Here is a 25266-nt window from a genome sequence, read left to right on the forward strand (position 1 = left end):
TCTGCGCTCAGACCAGCAGTGCTCCAGGACATGTGAAGTCTGCCCTGCACCCAGAGGAGGGAAACCTGAGTGCTTGGATGAGGGAGCGCCTAGAAGATGACTCCAGCTCTGAGATGGGTATACCTCAGGGGCACTGAGAGTTAACTGCACTCTGACCTGAGGCGCCCCAGAAGGCTCCAAAGTCCAGAGCACTTGGAACCTAGATTATTTCAGGTCTGAGAAGATCTGAGACCTGAAAATAAAGGGTGGATAGCAGTACCGTATCTGAAACTATACGACAAAGCAATAATCATTAAAACTCTTTAGTAATGGTTAAAAAAAGATAGGCCAATTAAGGAGTAGATCAAATAGAAAACATGCAGAAGTGAACAAACATAGATGCATAGTGTTTAATAAACCCCAAGATTCCTAGCCCCTGAGTACAGACTTGTCCGGCAGAAGGTTACCCAAGGTCTCATAGTAAGTTGCTGAGGCAGAACAAGATAGGGAATGGATCTGTGATTTCGTTCATATGAGGATCTCCGAGGTGCAGATCCTCTACCATTGCACGTCTACACCTTCTCTGCAACATGTGCTCCTGGAAAGTTGCCCAGAGAACAGTGAAGTTAAAGTGTGTTGTTACCCAGGGTCACATAGCTAGTAAGTAAGTGTCTGAGCCCAGACTCTGTCCCCTGGGTCACCGATCTGCCTGTTTGTAAAGTTACTTTTCTAATTTTTTTGTTCATTTGTGTTACCTTTTGTTTTTCTGAATGTGAAAAAGACCAACAATCACAAACATTTCCATATACAAGGGGAAAAATTTCACATTGTTTATAAAATTGTGAACCTTTATTATGGTATAGCTTATTTATTAAATACCTAATTCAACATGTTAGTTTTTCTTTTGTACTTTCATGTTGCATTGCAGGTTTATGCCCTGGTTCTGACACATACAGTGTGACCCTGGGTAAGTCACTTAGCCCTGTTGGCCTCAGTTTCCTCATCTCCTCATCTCATAAAATGAGCTGGAGAAGGAAATGGTAAACTACTCCTGTGTCTTTGTCAATAAAACCCCAAGTGGGGTCACAAAAAGTCAGAAATGACTAAACAAGAACAATGTGCCAGGCATTGTGTTATTATATATATGTATATAACTTAGTTGTATTAATGCTAATATATTATAGAGCTAAATATTATCTCATTACATCCCCTTCAAAAGCCTGTGTTCTAGCCTAGCTATTACCTGAATTGAGAGTTACCCCTCCCACTTCAGTATCTTTGCCAAAGCAATCCTCCGTGCCGGGAAAGCATTCCCTGAAACTTCAGCTTCCTTCCACGGCTCACCTCGGGCGCTACCTCTTACATCAAGCCTTTACTACTTCCAGTCATTTTAAGTGCCTTCCCCCTCCGTGTATCACCAGGCATAGAGGTGGGTGGCCTTCTAAATGTTTTAGACCCTCTGTATCTGTTTACAGTGGAATTTTTCTCTCTCTCTTTCTGCTGTTCTTTGTTGGTAAAATGCAAGGAGAATGTAAGCTGCTTGGACGCGGCGGTCTCTTATTTTGTCCCTGTATCCATTAAATGTTATCCTACTGAATCACAAATTCTTTTAAGGCAGAGAATACTCTGTAAGCTACACAAGGCCAGGTAATAAATCTTAGCACTGTCTAACTTATCGGTGTTCAGAATATAGCAGGTGCTTAGTAAAAGTTGAATTGAATTGCTGTGGTAAAATGCATGTGGCCCAGGGAGCACAGGAGGTCTTCTCTCTCTAAGAAGCTGCAGCTTGGAGGCTCAGGCAGCCCAGGTTCAGCTTCAGTCCAGGAGAAGGAGCCTCCAAAGAGAAGGGTCACGTTCTTATTTGTTGTCTTTGGTTCATTACATTCCTATCTCAGAGTGGAATTCTGAGGATCATCCCTTCAGCAAAACTTAAGTTTGATTCATGTCTAGGGCCTTACCTTCTAGAAAAATACTAAAAATACAAACTACAGAAGGCATAGGATAGCTGCTACTTCTTTTAACACCAAAGACTCATAATTACACATAATACTGCCTCTGGAATGTTCCCGTTTATCAATCTTGCTTGCAGGGTTGGGTCCTCAGATGGTCACTGCCACAGGTATACTTACCTTCAGTAATAAGCCAGTAAACATAATTAATTCAAAGCAAATGTGAAGATATCATGGTAAGAATAGTAGCTATAAAACATTTTCTCTGTAATCCTGGGGTTCATCGTGTCATTCCACACAACCTCCATGAGAAGAGTGGGCTTCAACTGTGGTCTGAGGCACACATGTGAAGAACACATGTGGCCCCGGCTCCAGATCTTCTGGGCCTTAGTGTCCTTTCTCTCCTTGTTCAGCCCTCACAAAGCTCCTTTACTCTACGTGGGTGGGCGAGGCATCTCTGCTGGGCTCCCAGGGTGTGGTGTTCTCTGCAGTTTCATTCTTAAATGCCAGGGTTAGCTCTGTCTTGAGTCGGTGTTGAGTCTGTCTTTTCTACTGCCAAAAGCCCTGCTCCTCAGCAGTGCTTCCCGCCTCAGGTGAATGCCTTTCTCTGTGTATGTCTAATGCTGTTTCCTCTACTGCATCTTGAAATCTGAAGCTGCTCAGTGGAGTCTCTTAGTGGGCAAGAAGCTGGTAATGGGGAAGGAGAGAGAAAGCTTTATCTTCTTTTGCAGGTTTCTCATTCCATAGGGCTCTGGGCCTGACTGACTGCAGCTTGGCTTTCTTTTAAGGGTCACGTGGGCACGTGGTCAGTTATTGCTGTTCCCTTTAATTCCATCAGAGAAAGGAGACAGAAGGAGCAGCCAGAAGAAGCAGAAGAGGTCTTGTCAGCAGTGTCTAGGACAGCCTGAGCACTAAGCGTGCTCCGTAGGAGGGGCTCTTCCATCCGATCCTCCCACTACAAAAGGAAGTAGATACCCAAGGAACCAAGTTCAACAGGTGGTGTTTTCAGTTGACAATTATAATTCCTTAGATTCTGCCTAAGAGACAAGGGAAGAGAATATTGCCACAGTATTTACACTTTGATAATCCTTATCCATTCTTCCCTTGTAAGGGAAGAAAACAAGGTGTCAAGAGTTTGTTCCTTAGTACCCATGTTGGTGCTTTGATTTATCGATGACAGATCTGACCCAGACGTTAACGGACATCGGTGCTAGTCTCCGTTCTGCTACTAACTATGTGTGGCCCTGGGTAAATGACAGAGCTTCAGTCTCCTTATCTGGGAGCAGTGAGTGGCACAGACAGCTCTGAAATTCCATGATGCTCCTCTGTGTGAGGCAGCGTGCCAGGGGTGGGAATAGAAAGACAAAAACCGAGCATCGTCTGTCTTCAAGGAGAAGATAACATGTACATCTACAAGCGTAGCTACAATAAATGCGAGATGATTTAGGGGGAAGGTGGCACTTCAGCCAAGCTCTGATGGGAACTGGAGAGTCTGAGAGGCAGAGATGAGGAAGGACATCTTCGGAGGGGCAAAGAAGCCGCTCCAAAAGTGCAGAGGTGGGAGATGGCGTGGCATGTCGAGGAACAGCCAGAAGGCCGAAGGGCCTTCGCATGCCAAGTGACGCAATGTGAGCCGAGAGCTCCTGAGCAGAGGAGTGAGCTTTAGGAAAATCACCTTGGGAGCTGTGGAAGGTGGTCCGGAGGTAGGGAGGCCGCTGAGGAACCTGTGCTATGCACACCGCTGCCGCCTCAGTTTGGGCCCTCGTCCCCTCTCACCTAGGTTATCGCAGCAATGTCATGACTGATCTCCCTGCCTCGGGCCTCTCCTCCCTCCAGCCCATCCTCTTCACAGCTGCCAAATACAGATAGCACCGCGTCGCTCCTGCACTCGTTCAGCTCCGATGGCTCCCTGGTGTTTGTAGAATCAAGAATGAAGTACTCCAAATCAAGACCCCAAACTCTCTTTCCAGTTGCATTGCACATTATTTTACCTCACAAACTGACTTTTTAAAATTCCTCATATTTCTCTCTCCTCTAATGCACTGCCTCATGACCTCTGCCTGATGGAGTCCCTTTCTTCCTTCAAGATAGGCCTCAAGCACCATCTTACCCGTCATGCCTTTCCTGATCCCCCAACTAGTAATGCCTTCCCTCCCAAATTACCTGCTAGTTAACTACTCTGTACACATTTGCACTTTCTCTCTTTATATTTATGCTGTACATATTTTATATATATATTTAGATGTGTGTGTGTGTATATGTATATATATGCATATATATGTACATGCTGTCTCTCCAGTTAGCATGTGTACAAGTAGACACGATTTGATGTGTTGCATTTAGCCCCTTGTCCATAAGGAGGGGCAGAATACTTAGCGACTGACTGAAGCAGAATTGACAAGATTTGGTAACTGATGCATTCCTTACTCAAGGAAGGCTGAGGGGAGAGTGTGGAGCCAAGAAGGACGCTGAGCTTCTGAACCTGTGTCCCTGGAAGAATGGAAGTACCCTCTACAGAAAGAGGGAAGTTAGTAAGAATGGTGAAGGGGGAGAGGTTTTCTTTTAACCAGGTGAAATTTGAGGTGTCTATGGGACATCCATTCTGGAACATCTGGTAGACATATTCCTTAAGAAAACAAAAAAGCCATTAACCAGTTTATAAAATCCTTCTTAGATGTTTTTAATCATTTTGAATGAAGGGGAAATGAGATAAGCATTTAAACAGCTCATCTTTTGGCTATTTCTTCACTCCCACCTAGACTATTTAACAGAGCCCTTTCGCATGTCTAAGGGACCCCAGACCAAAGTTCACCATGCCATACCTGGCATTTTTCTTCCCCTCTCATAGCCCTTCTTCCATTTATAAGAGGCTAAGGAAGTGCAAGTTCCCAAACACTTTTATTTATTTTTAGAAGTTCATGACCATAGAGGCACCACAGCTCACAAAATCCATTTTCCCCATCTCCTAGATGGATTTACTAACCCATTGCTCAGATTTTTATTCCCATCGCAAATAAAAATATTCGATCTCCTACCCCCAACCTTGTAATATTCCCTTTAAAAAAAACCACTACTAAATCAAATTTACTTCCCTTTATTCAGAAGTAAAAAATGAAGACGAACTACCTTGAAATGGTCCCTGTGATGTTGGCGGTTGTGATCATGATGGAAATCTTTCAGGTAAAGTGAACCTTGCTAGGGGTGAGGGGTTTGGATACAGTGAGTGATTATTGGGATGGAAAGCTCCCAGATAACCTTTCCTGAGCCATTTAAGGGGAGGGGAAGAGGAATTTTCACATAAGGGAGAAGAGTAATAAATAGAAGAGATACTGAATTTTGCCAAAGTAGAGAAACAATGTGATACATTTTTTTTTGAAAAAGATAGTTCAGGACTTTGTATCAAGGAATTTAGTCTCAAGTCCTCATTCTGACATTTACTAACTGCTTAGCTGCAGTTATTTCACCATGCCTTGCCTCTCTGCGCCTCAGTTTTCTTTTCTGTAAAATGGGGCTAATAACACTAGGCCACCCATCTCCTCAAGTTAAAGTGCTTTGTAAATGTGAGCTCTAATTGTTGAACAGTTGGTTTCTTTTAACAGGTAAAGGAGGGTATATACTATCAGATCTGTTCATCTGGGCTTTTTTGTCTGATCCTTAGCTCTCAAGCCCTTTAATTCTTATTGAGTGCTGGTGCGAGTGAAATCACAATTCAGGGTACTCTTTGTTCTGAACATACAGTCAGCTGTGGCTTCTGGCCAAAAGAACATGAATGCGTTCTTAATTTAGCACAGTGACAGATTTTTTTTTTAGAGTTGTGGTGTGGCTTACATTATGCTCCAGGCCAAACGATTGAACCGGGTAAGTGTCCATGAGTCCTCTTGTCTGTACTTTCTTCAGGACGCAGGAAAATAGCACGTGTGGGGTAAGAGGTGGCCGACGTTCGGTCCTGCTGGGGCGTGGCCCCACGTGTGGGTGTGATGCATCCCCCGGTGCTGCGGCCTGCTCATTCTGCTGGTTATTACTTTACTGAAGAGAGCAGGATGAGGGAGACCCCGGTGTCCAAGGGCTTCTCAGGCTAGGTAGTGCAGCATTTGGTCATCTGGACTTCTTAGTCCTGAACTGAGTACTAACTAGCTTTGTGATTTCAGTAAGGTCTCCAAGCCTCAGTTTCATAATCTGTAAAATGGGAAAAACTGACCGCACCTATCTCACAAGTATTGTTGTGAATACAAAACTAGATAATAGATGTGACACCTGTCTGAAAATTTGTAAGAATGTATGTATTTATGAGGACTATCTACAATCTAAGTTTTCATCATTATCAGCATTGCTGAAATACTTCCACCACAAACATCCTCCTCTCTGAAAGTTCCTCCCTGTTCTCTCACTAGCAGCTCCCAACCCTTCCCCCCAGGCCAGATGTATTCTTGTAAGCAAGAGAACCTTTTGAAGAGTAGTGAAATTAGGGGCAGCGAGGTGGCGCAGTGGATAGAGCGTTGGCCCTGTTGGCCCTGAAGTCGGGAGGACCTGAGTACACGATACCGTCTAGCTGTAAGGCAACCACTATATATCAGTACCTAGGAATGTTTCAGATTACAGTTCTGGGAAATTTTAATTCAGATGATCTTGGAATGTTAAAATTAATTGTTATCTATGTGTTATTATCAAAGGAATAGTTATCATTCTCCAGAACCACAGAAGGGAGAACAGTCATTTTCAGCATTCAGGAGACTCCTTCTGGTCCTTCAGTGTCCTTTCAGAACCTCTGACAAACATGCTTTGTAAACACAGTGTCCACATAAAGGTTTGTTCAGCTGTTTTCTCCAACCTCTACTCAGAGCATCAAGGTCTTACTTACCTCCCTGGTACTAAAGTTCACAGAGTTACTGAATACTGGAATTGGAATGGGTGTTTGGCCACCCTCCAGACCAGTGGTGTCAACCTCAGGCAGAAGCAAGAGCCACCAAACTGCACACAGGGTCCTGTGGGCCACATATTTACCTCTGTTTCTTCGTATTTTTATTTTTTTGAAAAGAGTTCTCAATTACATTTTAACCTGGTTTGGCCTGCACTTGAGTCTGGGTTGTGTGTCTGATGTCTGATACCTGTCTCTGCTGTAGATCATCCTCCTTCTTTAATAGATGAAGACACAAGCCCTGAGAAGGTTACGTGAGTTGCTTTAAGTCATATAGCCTGTAACTAGCACAGTAGCATGGCTGAGTTCCCACGAACCCAGACTTTCTTCTACTTACTGCTTTACAAGGGAGTGTATGTCAGAACTCGGGTCTTCTGATTCTGAGCCTGTTAACTTGTTGATCTCACACCGCCTTCCCATCTCCATCGCTAGCTCTTGAGCTAAAGATGAGGCATTGTGGATTTCCCCTGTGACGTGGTCCCCAGGCTGGCTGGCGATGGGGCTTCGAAGAGGAGTGTTGTGATTCTAAGTGACTCAGTAGAAATGGTATGGGTAACTGGGGAGGAACCAAGTTATGCACCTAAGGCCTTTACGGTATGGTTTACACAAGCTGGCCACCAGGCCCAGGATGTACTTCTAGCTCTTACCGTCCCCGAAGTCCTTCAGGGCCCAGTTCAGGCGCCATCTCCTAGAGGAGCGTTTCTTGATCTCAGCAGTGGTTAGACTTCTTTCTCTTTCCTCCAATCATCTTGGATTTATTTATCAGTGTACCGCCCCCCCCGTCCCCCGGTAGAATGTCGGATTCCTTGAGGATAAAGACTTTTGTTATATCCCTAACACTTTTCTCAATACCTTTTTAAATAAATTTTTAATTGAATTAATTATAATTTAGACAGGCAAACACTCTTTTTCAGTCATCTGTGGAACCTTAATTCAGATTCTGGATGAAGGAAGGAGGCCTTTCCTTTGCCAAAGTCAGCCTCTCTGCATGCACCTTCTGTCGCATCTCCTTCTGACTTCTCTAGCAGATTGCTCCTACTATGTCCATGTCTCCTCATTCATTAAAAAAAACAACAGACAAACAACTCAACCCTTACTGGGTCCTACCATTGCTGTTAGCTATTTTTCTGCATCTCTCTTCCCCTTCTGAGCTAAATTCCTTGAGAAAGTTGTGTATGCTTGTAACCTCTACTTCTTTTCCTTTCTAAGTACTCTGCAATCTAAGTTCTACCTTCAGCATTCAACTGACATGACCCCCTCCAGAGTTAGCAGTGGTCTTAAGTAACCAGAATTACATAATCACCAGGTCCAGTGGCCTTTTCTCAATCCTCATCCTTCTTGACCCCTCGGCAGCCTTTGACGTGTCCGTCATATTCTTCTCCTGAATACCTTGCCTTCTCTAGGTTTGCCTGCTACTGCTTTCTCCTCATTCTCTTCCTACCTGTCTGACCATTCCTTCTCAGCCTTCTTTGCTGGTTCCTCACATATAGGTGTCTCCCAAGGATCTGCCCCGGACCTTCTTTTCTTTTTGCTCAGCAGCATCTTACTTGGTGATTTGATCAGCCTCCATGAGTTCAGTGATCATCCCTTTCCAGATGATTCATATATCTAGTTATCCAGGCCTTAATTTCTCTCCTGAGCTCCACTTAGAAATCACCAAATGACTTTTAGATAACACAAACTGTGTCCCACAGACATCTCAAACTGAACATGTTCAAATTGGAGCTCATCTGTCCCCCAAAACCCCGCCCCCTGAAATCCCCTGTTACTGTTTAAGGCTCCCACCATCCTCTTGGACAGCCAGGCTCAGAACCTCAGTGCCCTCCTCGGTGCCGCCCTCTCCCCCTGCACTTCCAGCTTATTGCCAGATTTCCTAGTTTACCATGGCTCTCTCCCTTCACGCAGGCACCACCCTGGTTTAGGCCCTCATTACATTTCTCTTGGACGTGACATCGGCCTTCCAACTGTCTCCCTGCCTCAAGTCTTTCCCCACTGTGGTCCATCCTCTCCTGGCTGCTAAGGTGATTGTTCTAAAGTGTAGGTCTGACTACGTCAGCCCCCGCTCGGTGAGCTGCCCTGGCTCCCTGTTAACTTCTAGGATCAAATAGAGCCCTCTTTTTGGTATTTAAAGCTCCTTCTAGCCTGGTCTCTAACCCCCGCTCCTCTCCACACACAGTCTGACCTGGGTGCAGTTCCTGACACGCTGTCACCCATCTCTGTGCCTCTGCAATGGCTTTCTTTCATCACCACCTGTTAGCTTCCCTGGCTTCTTTCAAGACTGAGCTCGGATGCCATCCCATGCAGGGCCTTCCCAGTCCCACAGCTGCAAACGCCTTCCCTTCTCAGGTTGCCTTCCATCTGCTTTGTATAAATCTTCCACACACCTAGTTATTATATGGTGTCTCAGTTATTAGAATGTCAAGTCGTTGAGGGCAGGGGTTAATCTTTCCTTCCTTTGTAGGCCCAGCCTCAGTACGGTGTCTGACGCATGGTAAGTGCTTAATAAAGGATTGCTGATGGACAGAATAGTGGATAAAACGAGACATTTCCTGTAGTACAAAGACAGTCTCTGAAGGTGAACACAGGGGGAGCCGCGTCTTCTTTCCCTGTTTTGAGAGATAGCAGACAGGAAAGTAAATGATTCGCATAATATCTCTCATTTCCACAATGTCTATTTTCTCTCCTCCTTCAGGTTAAGGGTCATCTGTTAAGCATGTCCGCTGATACTTTTGATGACCAGTACCTGAAGTGTGCTGAAAGGATGGAGACCAAATTTGTTCCCAAGTTGCTCATTGAGGAAAAAAACAACCATAAGCTCTTCCATTCTGTGTGGACAGAAGCAGCCTCCCAGTGGGATTTAAAGAAGGCCCAGCTGTTGCTCCCTCTAGGCTTTCAGGATAACCACGGCATAGCGCTCACGACGTACGCTTCACAAGCTCGGAGGCAGACCCCCTTTTACCAAGAGTTCAGCTCTGCCGTAGAGAGAGCTGGAAGGTCTCGAGATGATTATATCTACAGCTTTCCGTTCAAAGCTTTACACTTCTATCTGACAAGAGCCTTGCAGCTTTTGAGCAGAGAGTGTTCGCAGAGTTATAGGCATCCAGTATATGCCAAAAGCCTTTTAACTTCTTCTGGGCCTCCTGGACATGTTGAGATCAGGTTTGCTCATTTTACCTCTTTCAGTGTCAAACCTGAGCCTGTATCTGACTCAGAAACATTGTTCACTGTCTACACGTGTTTTGGGATTTCTACAGAAATAGTTTCTGATTCAGTAAATGGAAGCATCTTAATACCTCTGAATGAGGTTTTTAAACTGACCCAGGAAGGAAATAGAACCAGCTTGGTCCTTAGAAGCATGAACAAGACCTGCAGCTATTTTGACTGTGCATACCTTGGAGGTAAGTGGGTCTGTTCTTCTTTACTGACATTAGGAGCATGAACATGGCTTTCTTAGACCTGGGGGTATTGGGAAGGTGGAATTGACAAGGAGAGTTTCTACTGACTGGATCCGTGTTTTCATCTGATCCTTCACATCTGACCAGTTCAGAGCAGGCCTCCTTTGAAAATAAGTGCACAACTCGGAGATCCCAGACCTTCCGTGACTAGAAGTTTGTGGCCATCTATTCAACCAATAGATTTTGTCACTGCCTTAGTTCCTTGTGGGCATATGGCTACTGTTTTGAAAAAGTCCAAGAACAGGGATGCATGGGCTTAGATTTTTTTCAAGTAGCTCTATGAGTGTACATATCTAGCCCTAGAAAACACATGACTGAGGCCTGGGAATGCATCTGAGCTCTCCCACCTGGGTGGCCATGGCAAAATCACTTCGCTTTCTTGGAACTCTCCATTTTCTCTATTGCAAATGATCCCTAAAACATCTTCCAGTTCTGTGTCCTGTCATCTCTCCAGTCTTTTGCCTAGCCATCATGATTCTCTAGGTAAGACCTGAATTCTAGCATCAATTGGCAGGTATCAGAGTCTGTATATTAGTGGCTGATACAGTTTAAATCTCTATCGTTTTACTAGAAAAAATGTCAGCGTGCCCCCTGGATTATAAAAGGTCTTCAGCATTTCCTTTAGGGTCAAAAAACAAATCCTCTATAGCAGAGCAGGGATGCAGATGTCTGCCTGGCCTCCCAGATAAATCTTGTCAGAAGAAGGGATGTTAACTGAGTACCATGTGGTCAGTCCTTAAAGCTTCTACTGTATGTCAAGTGCTGGGCTTTCTAAAGGACTAGCTGAAATCTCAGGTTGTACCAGTGAGTGAGTCTCAAACAGGAGGAGGAGGACGCAGGCGGATTGAACCAGAAGTTTTGGTCACCTTTGTCGTGTTTTAGGTTTGCATACAGATAATGGTCATTAGAGTTCATTGGCCAGCTGATTGCAAGTTCAGTGCCTTGGCTTTGTGTCTGTAAGGGGACGGTGGGTAGGCATTAATGCCTCCCACTGGCATGGTGCTGAGCATCTGTGAGCTCAGAGGACAGGGGTTCTGTCTCCAAACGCGAGCTGTGTGTCTCTGGGCCCGTTACTTCTCTCCTTTGGCCCTCAGTTTCCTCCTCTGTAAGATAAGAAGGAGGTAGCTCATGGAACCCCACTCGTGAGTAATTCAGTCCAGGCAGGGCTTAGCGCCAAGTGGCCGATCCTCCAGGAGGATGGAATGACTTGTATATGAACACGTGAATGTCTCCTGAGCAGGGCTTGATGAGCCCAAGTTTAACAAAGCTTGTGAAGCTCGGTAAGAGCAGGGGCCGGGTCTTCATTATCTTTGTGCCCCTCCTTCCTCTAGCCCCCTCCCTATACAAATACTAATGCTCTTCACACGAGAGGCACATCATAGCGCTGACCGAATGAGTGGGTAAACGAATGGCATGAATGCGGTATACGCTGTGCTGTAGAGGTGAAGAACTTGATTGGGGTTCTTTTATTTGGGCCAAAGTAAAAGGATTCCCGAAGCCTGTGGTAGAAGGACAGTTCTGTGTGCCACCTGAAGGAAGACGCCCATACGCGAGGCAGGTGGCTTTGTGTGTGCGTGCTGGGCACTAGGGCAGACCATAGGAAGCGTAGAGGCAGAAGCTAAATGAAGGGGGCTTCTGACGCCACTGTCTGAAAAACAGAAGAATGTCACTCCTCGTGTGCCACGTTCTTTACTAATTTGTACTAACTTGGAAAGATCAGTTTGATCATAAAGTAATTTTAAATAGAGTAAGCAACTTTATCTATTCATTCTTGGGCTGTTCTTTTAAGAGGATGTTTTTAGTGACTAGGTTAAAATGATTTGGTATTCAAATATAAAGTATTTACAGATACTTTAAGTAACCAAATTACATTGTTCCCTGGAAATCTTTCCCCCCCCCCCAAACTTATTTTAATTCAGATAACATATTGTTATGGGAAGAACATTGAATTTGGAGCCAGAGAACTGAAAATCAAATGCCAGCTCTGTTAGTGACTTATCTGCGTGAGTTTGGGCAATCCGTGAATCTCCCTGGGCCTCAGCTTCTTCATCTGCAGAATGGGGAGGGTTGGACGAGTGGATCTCTAAGGTGCCTTCTAGCACTAGATCCTGGGATCCTAGAAAGGGAATTCCAACCTTTGTAAGATTATCACAGGTTCTGGATTAGCAGAGTCCCGGTTCATGAGGTATTATTTATTTACTTTATTTATTATTGGATTTAAAGATTACAGGTTCAGAGCTGGGAGGGGCCTCAGAGGTTATCTCCTTCAGCTCCCTTCTTTCATCGGCTGAGGCTGAGAGGGTCAGTGCCTTCCCCCAGGTCACAGAGGTAGAAAGTTGTAGAAGCACGACTTGAACCCAAGTCTTCAGATTCTAAATCCATTGGAGTTCCACTGTGTTTCCTTTGGGCTAATTAGTGGCTGAGTGGAGAGGATGCAGGGCAGGGAGTCAAGAAGACCTGCCGTGGAATCCTGGCTCATGGTCTGTGTGACTGGGCTTTTCTCCACTTTAGCTTCCTCTTCTGTAAGATGAGGGTTGTTGGGAAGATCGAGTGCCTTGGAAGGCCCTGTCCATCTCTGAGCCTCTGCTCTTATTTATGTAGTACCTCGTGAACCCAGACTCCATGAGCTCAGAATCTGGGAGAGTCTCACAAAGGTTGGGATGCACCTGAAAGGCTCACAGCCCTTAGAGACCTGCTAGGCCAGCCCTCCCCATTCTGCAGATGAGAAAACCGAGAAGGATCAGAGGAGACTTTATACATACTTATACATGCATCACCCATCCATCCATTCTTGCATGTACACACAGTAGCAATGCAGGCAGGCAGGTAAGCACTTTGTAATCATGTGCTATGTGCCAGACACTGTGCTAATCACTGGGAACCAATACAAGCCTCCCCCAAAAATAGACGAAGCTTCTAGTCTAGTGGGAGAAGACAACCCACTAAAGAGACCTGAAATCAGGAAGAGAGGAATGAAGGGACCCTTGTTGGGGCAGGATGGCTAAAGCCAGAAAGGCAGAAGAAAGCTGGGAGCATAATGAAGGATGGCAGGGGACCTCGCCACGGTGGAGAGGCTGTCCTGGGATGGAAGGGCAGCTGAGGCATGGTGGCAACCTCCAAAGAATCTGTCCTTGCGGATCTTAGCGTCCTGTATAGACGTGAGCTATGACTGCTGTTTTGTCACAGGGCCTCAGAAAACCATCATCGTTTTCTGAAGGCGGATCAAAAAACAACATGAATTTAAATATGCCTTCAGATTCTTTGTAGCACAGGTTGAATGGCCCTTTAGGTTCAGCTTCCTGACTCTGATCTAACAGGAGGGAGCTCTGGGGCCTGCTTCCAGCCCTGCGCCTGGCCCCCCCGCTCGGGAAGCCCCTCCGAGCGGCTCGCATGCCTGTGGAGGGCTGGGTGCCTCCTTTTGTGTAGCTGCTGAGGCCCTGGCTCTTCCACAGACGATAAGTGAAGTGCAGGCCCAGCTGGCCGTGAGCGGGTCCCCAAGTTCCCAGGGGGTCTCCTCAAACCAGAGTGGGGCAAGCCTGGGGATGCTCTAGGCCTGAGGGACGGGGAACCTGCAGCCTTGAGACCACACTTGGCCTTCTAGGTCCTTGGGGCCACCTTCTGACTGAGTCCAGGTTTTACAGAACAAATCTTTCTGTCAAGGGGATCTGTTCTGTGAAGTTTGGATTCAGTCAGCAGGCCATACTTGAAGACCTGCAGGGCCACACGTCCCCGCCCCTGGGCTAGGGGCATTGACCATTTTCTGCAGTGGAAACTATGAGTATCATTCATTCAGACAAGTACTCTGTGCAACAGAGGAAATGCTTATGAAAAATGAGAGTTCTCCCTGGTTATTGTCTCTGTCCTGACATTCCTTAACTAATAAGCAGGTTCCTTTTGGGGTCCCAACATTACATGCTCACAGATTTGTTTGGTACTAAAGGTTTACTAAATCCTATAGCAGAGCACATAATAATTTATAGACATAGTGCTTTCATATGTTGAAGCATCACAGTAACCCTTTGATTGTCATTGGTTTTATTATCCTCTTTACAACTGAGGAAACTGAGTCTGAAGGAGGTGAAATAACTTGCCCATGATTCCATGGCTAGCAAGTCTCCGAACAAGGATTTGAACCCGTATCTCTCTGGACTCTGAGTCTAGGGCTCTCTTTGCCGGCTGACAGTCTTCTCACTATAAGAATAAACAATGTTTCTCTCTTGTTTCAGGCTTGAAAACAGAAAACTGTGTTGACAGCACTGGTAAGATATAGTTTGAAGTATTTTCTCAGTTAGTCAGAATCTCGTCGGTGTCTTCTGTCGGTACCTCCTGTCGGTACCTCTCAGAGTGGCCGGCCAGGATTCTCTTTAAGTCCACTGCTGCCACTTACAGGGAGGACGTGGGCTTCCACGGACCTCTTTCTCTCATCCTGTGCCCAGGCAGTGGCTACCTTCCACACTGCTATCAGGCCCACCCAGAAGGGATGTTTAGACACTCAAGAGCTTTCATCCCATCCCCTGCCAGGAACAGTGTTAACAACAAGAGGTGTCCCTGGCTTCATGCTTCTCCCGGCATAGTAGAGCATACTGGGAGAATTCAGGCTAATATGTTTGATTGGTTTTAAGAAAGAAAATTTCAGGGGACAATAAAGGAGTGGAGTCTTGTGTTAGAGGGAGAGAAGGATATGAAATATGAGGCACCTTGTCAGAAAAAGGACAATGCAAAGACGTCTGTCTGGCTTCTTCAGGGAACCTCAGGAGGTTGATGCTGAGAGATGTGAATGTTAGACAAGTATAGAGTTAAAGAGAGTCCACGGGGAACTGACCATCTGACAGCTGTGTGAAAACCTTTTCTGGGATAAAGACACCACTTAGGCCCATCCTTCAGGGATTCCTTTCTCTGGGGACCAGTTTCAATTTACAAGTAGGAGCTTTGCCCACATCCCCTTAGATATACTTTTGAATAACAGAAACCCAGCTTGTTTCTCTGCTTTGTGGCTGGATGATCTCTTCATTTACGTTAACATTTTGTTGGGTCGTTTGAACCACATTAAAGTCCTGGACTCATGGAGAGTTCTTGGCTGAGTTTGACATTAACACAACTACCAAGCGAAATGCAATGAAAACCTGTTTTTTTTTGTTTGTTTCAGGACAGCTTAAGTCCAGATACACCAATTTCCCTGGTGAGAAATCTTTTTTTTTTTAATCTTCCTTTCTCTCTTCCTCTCCTCCATTCCTTCCTTTCTTTCCTCCCTCCCTCTGTCCTTCCTCCTACCTCCACTTTGTTTACATGTTGAATAGCTCTCTTCAATTTATTTCATAACCTAATTTAATGATAATGTCTCTATTTAGGATTGAAATTCAAAGAAAAAGAAGATGAGATCACTGGTAAGAAATGCTTTGGGAGGGGCAGCTAGGTGGCACAGTGGATAGAACTCCAGCCTTGGAGTCAGGAGGACCTGAGTTTAAATCCCGCCTCAGACGCGTGACACTTACTAGCTCTGTGACTCTGGGCAAGTCACTTAACCCGATTGCCTCACCAAAAAGAAAAAGAAAAAACAGTGCTTTGGGTCAGTCAGCCATGTAGCATGTTTTAAGTGCCTGTTATGTGCCAAGTACTGTGCTAAGTACGGGGGTTACAAAGGAAGGCAAAAGATAGTCACAGAGCTCTCGGTCTAAGGATAGGGACAGCCTTCAGATAACTGTGTACAGGCTAAATCAGAGATAAATCCACAGAGGGAAGGCACTGGCTGCTCATAGAAGGTGGGATTTTATGAAGACTTCTGGCTAGAAGGTGGAGATGGCCGAGGGAGATAACCATAGACATGGAGTGCTTGGCGTATTGTGTGTGAGGAGCAGTGAGGAGACCAGGGTCACTGGATCACACAGCATGGGGGAGAGAGCGAAGGATGGGGTCAGGTTATGGAAGGCTTTAAAAGCCAAGGAAAAGATTTTATGTTTGGTCTTGGAGGCAGTAGGAAGCCACTGGAGTTTATTGAATGGGGGTTGACATGGTCTTGTTTAAGAAGATCGATGTGACAGCTGAATGGGTGATGGCCTGGAGGGGAAAAGGCTCGAGGCGGGGAAAGCAGCCAACCAAGAGGCTGTTACCTGGTGTGGATGGATTTGAGGTAGAAAGAAGGAACATTCCTATGGCACAGGGCTCCGGTCAGCAGCCCACAGTTTGACAAGGCAGCCATCTAGGGGTGGTCATGGGTACTGCAGAGGGCTGCCTAGTCTAGTCCTTACGGACTCCATTATCTCGTTCCCCGAAATCCCTCAGCCAGAGGTTGAGCTAGTCTAGAATGGCAAAGAGCAAAACTGTGCCACCATCCAGAGAAGAAGGTGCAAACACAGAGGAGCTCTTGCTTCTTCGACGATGGCAGTTACCTTAGTTGTGACAAGGAGGGTATGATGCCTGGTTATCATGACTAAATGCCCCCCTGGCCTGGGACATGGTCGTTCTGTCATCCCAAGACCAGACTAGGTCTGTGACAGCACCTCCCATGAGCATAGGCTGTGTCTGAGAGTGTCTCAAGTACTTTCCACTGCTGTGGATCACAGAGCCTTGTGAAACTCAGATCAACCAGTGCTTTGTGGGGATCAGGGATTTTTCTCGCTACCACTCCTCAGTACCGTAGGCCAGAATGAGGTTCCTAACGTGACCATGTAGGGTATCGTGCCTCCATCTCTCTGATTGGGCTGCTGGGAGCCAGGGATGAACATCGAGCCCTGCCAAATTACTGCTGAATCATCCCACTTTCTGTCCCGTGGCATAGGGTGTGCCACAGTACATGCTACAAGAGTGACCATCGAAAGTTTAAAAAGAGAAGGGGAGATGGTATTCTAGGAATCCAGATAGTGTAACCAAGGCAAAGAGAGCTCCCATGGTATGTTCTGAGAAAAATGAGTAGACCAGTTGGCTTGAAGAGGGCTTGTGTGAGAGAATTAAGTAAGAGATGAGACTGGAAACTCATTGAAGGCCTTGAATATCAGGCTAAGAAATATGTTGAATTAATCCTAAGGGTAAGGGGGAACCCATTAAGGCTTTAGAGTAGAGCTGAGATGTCACCCCATTAAGGCAACCCTCACCAGTCAACATTTTCCATTTCACAGAAATGAAGAGCCATAAGCCTCATGGTCCAGAAGGTGAGTGGTCTTCCTGTGCACTCTCTCATGACTTCCACAGGCCCTCTGAGGGGAGCTGAGAGTTGTTTCCAGAACATGGTGTGACATAACACTCTTGTGGCTGCCTGCAGAGGCCTTTACAGCTGTATCTTGGAGTGGGAGGAGAAGAAAGGAGAGATGTCTTTTCTCTTTGGCCCTCGTGAGCAAGAGCCATCTTAGCTTGAGGGTGTAACCACCTCAAATATTTTTTTAGATGGAATTTTTGTGCTGTTTGATAGGAATTCAAATCTTCTATCCAGATACATTAAAAGAACAGAAAGAAAAGTCAATTTGAAAAGCATTTAATAATGACTTGAGGAAGTAGCAAAGGCAAACTTTTCTGGATCAGATTCTCACAAATGGGGAGGATCTAGTTGCTGGGGTAGAAATAATGGGAATCCTGGGAGGAAATGACCACTCCATCCTCAAGTTTGTGAAAGAGGAGAGAAACCCTAAAGATCTTCTGATAGGCACCTGAGGTACTGGGAAAGCCGCTTGCACAGGCTCCGGGGGGAGAGAAGTCAGATCCCACGGGGTAAAATGCTTCAGGGAAAGTCAGCCCAGGAAGGAGGGAAACTCTGAAGACACAGAGGGAAACACTTTTTGTGAGGAGGTAAGACAGGATTTGTTTGAAGACTAATGTGGTATCCCAGAGAACATACCAACCAACTTAGACCGTAAAAAGTGATGTTCATCAGAGAATGAATAGAAGAACGTAGCGTGGTCTTATAAAAATGATACAGAGAGTGGTAAAGCTCATAATGAGCCCAAGATCGATCCAAGAGCAACTGGAAGAGCTGTGCTGGACAAGAAGGACCAGAGGTGTTGGACCTTGGTTGGGGCGAATGAGACAATGAGGACAGACAGCAGAGAAAGCAGGGCTGCCCAGTGCTCCCTTTGGGCCTCTCTGCAGAAGAGAGCCACCTTGGCCCTAGAAACAACAGGGCAGAAATGACTGACGGGGAGTTGAAACCCAAGAAGAGGAAGGAGGTGTTAAGACAGCGCCTCACCACCCCCGATGACTTCATGTCCCTCTCCCGGGTGATCCATTCTCAGGGCCTGAAAGATCCTGCGTTTGATGCTTGAACCGCTGTCTGTGGTACCTGTAAGATCAGGGAAAGATCAGGGTGGAGAGGGCAGCTGTTGTCCTGACTTTCAAAAAGATAAGAACAGAATCTTCACTTCATGGGAAAATCCTAGAACCAATAATTAAGGAGGTAGTTGGGGAACATCTAGATTGGGGAAGCAGGAACTGCAAAGAACTAGCATGATTCCTAAAGAACAGTACGTACCAGACTAACCTCATTTCATTTTGTCAGGATTATTGAGTTAGTAGATAAAGGGGTATAGCTAGCTAGATTTTGGTAAAGCCTTTGATAAAATATCTCATTCATATGTATTTATTATATGTATGTGTATACATATACACACACAAATATATACATATACATGTATCTTTTAAAAATATGTTTGTGTGTATATACATATGTACGTACATGTATTTTCACCCCCAGTTACATGTTAAAACAATTCTCATAGATTTCTCATGAAGAAAATGGAGACATATGCACTAGACTAGAGGTATCAATTAGACAATAATAGAAGCAAATGGATTCAGAACTGGTTGAATGGTGGCTCAACACAGATGGAATGTCCCGGGAATCAGTACTCGGACTTGTTTGATGTGTGGCATTTTTATCAGTTACTTGGATAGAGATGTAGACGGTGTGCTCCTCAGATTTTCAGACGACACGAAGCTGGGAGGTTTAGCCAGCCCGTTGGCCATCTCCAGGATCCAAAAGAACCTTGAGAAGCTAAGGGCATTGGGCTGACTCTTATAGGTTCAGTATAGATAAATGTAAAGTCTTGTGCTTAGTTCAAAAAATCAATTTTATAGGAAGACATCGCGATACAGGAGAAAGATCACTGGTTCCAGAACACTGGGTTCAAATCCTGCTTCTGATTCTTACTAGCTGAGTGACGTTGGGCAAGTCTCTGAACTTTCCCAGCCCTAGTTTCCTCATCTGTACAATGAGGGGATTGGACCAGATGTGCTCAAAGGGCCCTTCAGGGCAGGCACGGTTAGCTAGAATTGTTCTGAAAAAGATCTCAGAGCTTTAGTGACTGTGAGCTTTGTCTGAGTCAGCAGTGTGATGTAGGAATCTAGTGCAGTCGCAGGCTGCTTGGAGAGCGGCCTGGGCTTCCAGTCGAGAGGCGATGGTGCCTTGGCCCTCGGCCCTCATCAGGCCTCCTCCGGAGTGTTGTGTGCAGTCCTGGGCACTGCAGTCTAAGGAAGACATCCGTATGCTGTGCAGGATCTATAGGAGGGCAGGAGAGCAGGACGGCCAAGGGCCTGGAGTCCGTGAGCCCGGAGTATGGGCACAGAGCACTGGAGGGCAGAACCAGCAGCAGTGGTTGGACGTTACAGAGGCCAGTTTGTGCTGAAAAGCTTCCAACCATTGGAGCTTTCGGTGGAGTGGGCTGCCTGGCGAGGAGGGAGGTTCTTCCTTGGAGGTCTTCAAGCAGTGACTGGACAGCTGCTGGTCTTAGACACGTTATAGCAGGGATTCCTTTTATGAATGGGTTGAGCTGAGTAGCTGCTGAGGGCCCTTCCAGCCTCTCAAGCTCTGTGACTAATAATGCAGCTTCCATAATATATGTGAAGCCTTACGAGCTCTTCGTGTACATTTTTTTCATAAGGGTAGTTCTGTGATTTAAACCAGGCCACGTGGATTCTGCTTAAAGGAACCCTGGGAGAAAAATCAGGTCTCCTTCAGTGACTTGCTACTTCCAGGGTGATAATATTTCCCTACCAACCTACCTTAGAGGGGTGTTGTGAGAATAAAATGAGCCAGGGGATCTGAAAGTAATTGTATAAATTATTAACAGCACTGTATAATGTATGAGAGGAAGATCTGGCTGTTTATGTTGCATAATGGCCACAGTGTTTCATTAGCACCACTTAGCATTCTTAAATCTTTCAGATAAGACACATTCTTATGGTTCTGTTTGGGATCTTCTTTGGAATGGGTGTTTATCCCAGGGCACATGCTGGAGCTGCCATTCTCCACCTGCTGGGCCGTGAGCTATGTCCCCCAAAGAACCACACGGCTACTTTGCCAGAATAGAAACTAGGTCAGAATTCCAATTGAGTACAGAATGCTCCCACTCAGTCTCACAGTTTTGGCTAACTATATGTTTATGAAAACCAGTGGGATCACAACTACTGTCAGTAAAAGAGGGGTATGATAGTAAGATAGAGAATGCTTCACTGGAAACACAGTCTTACTTATTCCCCTTGAGTAAATCACTTACCATGTTGGGGGTCTCATTGATTCCAAGTCTGTATTCCTGTGGTACCAATCCATTCAGCATGCATCTTCAGTGGGATGCTCCTGAATGTGATTAAAAACTGCCCAGTTAAGTAGGATCTGTGTGTTTGGACCTTTGGAAATTGGAAAACCTGACAGTCATGGCATCACCCATGCTCATGTTTCTTGAGTTTATTATGAAATTGTGTTTTTAAATTGCGTTGAGATAACATCCTCAAACTTTTCTTCTTATTCAGAAATGAACGCAGAGCAGGAGCCTGTTGAAGACCCTGGTAAGAGATAGTTTCTATCAGTAGGGGTGTGTATCGAGTGCAGGGGGAGAGGTAAAGGGGGGAGGACTTGATGTGGCATCCTGAGTGTCCTTGAGGAGGACCCTCTTCACCAACAGCCGTTCCATATCCCAAGGTGAAAATCACACGGGGAAAGTACTGTTGAGTCTGTTCAAAAAAGCATTAATGAAGCACCTGCAACTAGGATGTAATGCCGAATGCAGGTCGGTCCCTGGAAATGAAGGAGCTTCTTTTGTGGATTCTCCATCACACTTAAATAAGAGGGTGATACCGACTCCTGGGGGGCACTGGAAAGATGGGGGGAACAGTAGTAGCCTTGGGTGCAATCGTACACTTAATCTGAGACTTCTTTCCTAGTTTGTGAGATTTCCAAGGGGGCTCTGAGTAATCTTTTTTAAAAGGAGGAGGTAGGTCAAATAAGTTTGGGAACCTACGGGCTAAAGGATGGACTCCAGCTTTCATTAGATATTTTATGCAGGAACTCTGTAAGTTTGGTTTTCTTGAAGGCTTCAAAGCCTGGGAGAATAGCAGTATTCTTGGAGATGACAAATGATCTCTGGCTCCATCACTTCATTTAGCTGCTTCTGCCAGTGCTGAATTCTTTGCCGATATTGCCCTGGCTCCTATAGAAGCTGCTAAAGTTAGAATTCAAACCCAGCCAAGCTATGCCAACACTGTGAGGAAAACAGCTCCTGAAATGCTTAAAGAAGGCCCTACACGCATGCCCAGACGCACTGCTCCCTTTTGGATGGGACAGATGCCTTAGGCTGCGATGAAGTTTGCTTGCTTTGAGCAGACTGCCAAAGCACTGTACGAGGATAGCATTCCAAAGCCCAGAAGTGAATGTTCAAAGAGTGGGCATCATCTGTGCTGTCGTCCCTCATCCTGCTGACTCTGGCATCTATGTGGAATGAGAGAAAGGGCAGTTGTGCTTCACAAAGGCCTCCAGAGGCTTAGATTCCACGGTGTCTGTATCATGGTGATGGGCACTTTAACAACACCACAGTGGCTCATCTGGAAGGCCATGAACATTGGTTTCCAGCTTTCCCATCCTCCTCCACCTGAGATGACACCTAGATAAATCCTGATAACCTGTACACTAACTCTGCTTGCTGATAGGTGTCGAGTAAAATGTAAAGGAAATTTTGATATATTCAAATGTGTGTTCCTGATAGGATTATCATTGTGCTCTTGCCTAATGTAAGAGCTTCAAAATGCCTGCGCTGCACTAAGCCAGCTCTTCATTTTAAACAAGAGATCATTGGGAACTTGGGAGGAAGCAGTTTCAGTTAAGTGATGAGGTTGGAAGCCCACTGCAGAGAGTTTAAAAGAGGGAGGAGAGAAGAAGTGGAGACCCTGATTGTAGCTGGCTTTCTCAAGGAGTGAGAGGGAGGAGCGACGTAGGACAATATCCAGCAAGGACGGACAGTGAGGATGGAGGAGAGAGGGACGTGTTTACAGACGGCAGAGAAGTAGACTGGGAGATGCGGAATATTATTAGTAAGTTTGATGGAGAGGGAGGAGTTGCTGGAGAAGATGGGATGGGATGGGATGGAATGGGATCACTTGTGCATGTAGGGGGATTTGCCTGACAAGGAGAAGGGCCACCTCTTCATGGAGACGGGGTGAAGGAGAATGCGGGGAAGATGTGTGAGATGAGAAGCGGAGAAGAGGGATCTCCGTCAGATGGCCTAGTCCTTCAGTGAAGCATGAGGCACAGTTCTCAGCTGAGAGGATGGTAAGGGGGAAGCGATGGGGAAGTTGAGGAGGGATAAAAAAAAAAGCTGGGAAGATGTGTTGTGGTAAATGGCACAGTGAAGCTATTAGGGACTGCCTGATAGGGCAGCCCTGCTGCAGGGAGGGCCCAGTATATAACGTACATTTGTAGTGTTTCTTGTCAGCGTGGTTTTGTGAATTTTCTCCAGCTGTTTTCAGAAGTTCACATGAATAATAAGTGAAGGTGCATCATGGGAATAATCCAAGGTTGAGACATGCATAGCACAATCATAGGGAAGACTGTGAACTGAGCTCTGAATTCATTGAGGAAGGGAGACTGTCCTGGGGTTCAGCAGATGACAGCTGCCAGAATTCTGACTGAATGAATCAGCGTCAAAGGCAGAGAGGTTCGGAGTCACACTGGTAAAGGGAGAGCTTGGAAGTGGCCCTGGGGAGCAGGGAGGGCTCTGGTTTTTCCCGCTGGGACCGGTGAGCTGGGGCTGTGAGTAGAAGTGTAGCCTTTGATGCAGAGCCGTTAGGAGGAAGGCGTGTCTCAGCGGGGCAGAGGGACTGGGAGAGGAGAGCAGGTTTGTTGGCTGTGGAGCAGGCCTTCCAGAAAGCACAGTGGGAGGGGTAGGTGGATCTGGAGCGCACTCGACATTGGGAGGGCAGGGTTGAGGGATGCCAGAGGAAAAGATCTGGACGGAGGGAATGGGGAACAGGATTTGGACTGTGACAGCAGGGGTTTGAAATCCCTGAGATGGGGGTAGAAGTACACTAGCCACTGAAGAATTGGTGCAGGCAGATTATCAGTGACTGAAACGCTGCCCATTGAGAAAGGGATTCAGTTGTTCAGGCCCTCCCTTGATATCCAGCTTTGTGGCAAGCAGGGTTATTGAATCCTCTGAGGCCCAGGAAGCCAAATTCACAGCATGCCAGAGCAAAGGGGAGGACAGCTTAAGAGAGTCTGGACAGGAAGCAGGATTTTGGCAGTTCAAAGTTGATATAATTTGGAAATGGCCTCTGGGGTCCTGAAGAAGGCCTTGGGATAGGCCTGCTTCTGGACCAGGACTCCCCCAGAAAATTGAGGAGCAAGGATTCAGCGGGCTAGATGCAGGGCTTCTGTGAGGGCAAAGGCAGAGGTAATCAGGGCTAGCTTCAGGGCTCCCCGGAGAGCCTCCCAGGTTGAAATAAAGGTCACAGGTTAGTGGGCTGGATCAGGCTCCTTGGGAAACCCCGGGGGCAAAGGCAGCTTTCATCTGAATTTCAGGAGTTAGAAGATGAGTTAGGAATTTGCTAGCCACAAAACAGGCTAACTGAGGTTCATATTCAGAGTTCTAATGATGACGGGTGGTGCCAGTTTATTCTCTCATAAATATCAGGCAAGAAGAGGGACTGAGATGATCTGGATGGCCATCTCAGTCAGTAAATAGCCAGTGATTGATCAGGCAGTCTGCCTGAACTCCCGTCCAGCCCCGTCCCAAGATGGCAGAACAGGGTACGCTCGGTGTAGAGCCTGGAGTCGGAGGTCCTGCTGTTGGTCTGCGTAGGATCCTTGTGTGAGGCCTGGTATGTAGGTAATCAAAGCACTGTTACCTGTGGTGGAGCAGATTAGGAATGCCTCCATGGGCTTCATCCTTGTGGCACTGAGTGACTGAAGGCTGCAGAGTGGAGAAGGACTTTCAAACCCACTTCCTGATTAGGCTAAGATAGCCACTCTCACCTGTCAAACATCAGGGAGTGGGGCCAGATGATGCAGCCTCTGGACCTCATATAGCATCTGTCTGCATGCCTTGTCTGTCCATGTCATGTATTATTTTTATATGAAAATGATCTGCACATATACTGACCCATTCTGGACTAATAAGCCTCCTGGAGGTAGGGACAGTATGTATAGGAACTTTTAATCTCCTCTAGCCTCCAACAGTGATATGCAATATATATTTAATATGTGTCAATTAAAGTAAAAATATTCCGTTTCCTAGCCTTTGAAGCGATGCCAATGAAAAAATGGATCTGACTTAAGATGGAACTAGAAGTTGGATTGTCTCCTCACTATGTCTATTCTTTCTTTAGTAATGAATTTCAGTATGAGCCCACTTGGTAGGTTGCTTGAGTCTAGTACTTAAGCTCTATAATGCAGGTCAGAGCTATCCTTGCTCAACATTCTGTATAACTCTTATCTTTGTCTATAAACCTGTTACAGAAAGCTTAGAATTCAGGGGAAAGAGATCCACACATAATACACAATGCATATGTAACAAGTACGTATAATGTATAAAATCATATATGACTTATGTATAAAATTGCATACATTATAGCTGTATAAAATCATTATTTGGTCTCTACAACTGGATTTTATAAAGGGATTTTTGATTACTAGATTTTATAAAAGAATTTTCCATTGCTGAGCTAACATAGATAGCCAAGAACAATGTAATTAACTGAAAATATGTTTATTCCTTAG

General features: G+C 45.8%; 1 protein-coding gene and 1 pseudogene across 12 annotated transcripts in view; both read left to right on the top strand.

The window, feature by feature from the left end:
- Positions 1 to 25266, top strand: part of ART3 (ADP-ribosyltransferase 3 (inactive)) — a 150861-nt gene that overhangs the window by 123692 nt on the left and 1903 nt on the right. For 3 of the 12 annotated variants that reach the window (XM_078148656.1, XM_020988448.2, XM_020988440.2), the window contains 7 exons: positions 5031 to 5108; positions 9536 to 10241; positions 14525 to 14557; positions 15445 to 15477; positions 15647 to 15682; positions 17411 to 17443; positions 21030 to 21065. In XM_078148656.1, the coding sequence (XP_078004782.1) occupies positions 5040 to 5108; positions 9536 to 10241; positions 14525 to 14557; positions 15445 to 15477; positions 15647 to 15682; positions 17411 to 17443; positions 21030 to 21065 (946 nt within the window). In that variant the 5' untranslated portion in view covers positions 5031 to 5039. Of the gene's footprint in view, positions 1 to 907; positions 947 to 2766; positions 2925 to 4360; positions 4460 to 5030; positions 5109 to 5730; positions 5787 to 9535; positions 10242 to 14524; positions 14558 to 15444; positions 15478 to 15646; positions 15683 to 17410; positions 17444 to 21029; positions 21066 to 25266 lie in introns of those variants that run through there. The other 9 variants (XM_078148655.1, XM_020988441.2, XM_020988442.2 and 6 more) reach the window with 8 other exon arrangements.
- Positions 21274 to 25260, top strand: LOC144455303 (solute carrier family 25 member 3 pseudogene; annotated as a pseudogene).

Source organism: Phascolarctos cinereus, unplaced genomic scaffold (genome assembly GCF_003287225.1).
Source record: "Phascolarctos cinereus isolate Bilbo 61053 unplaced genomic scaffold, phaCin_HiC Scaffold_9;HRSCAF=440, whole genome shotgun sequence".
Lineage (NCBI taxonomy): Eukaryota > Metazoa > Chordata > Mammalia > Diprotodontia > Phascolarctidae > Phascolarctos > Phascolarctos cinereus.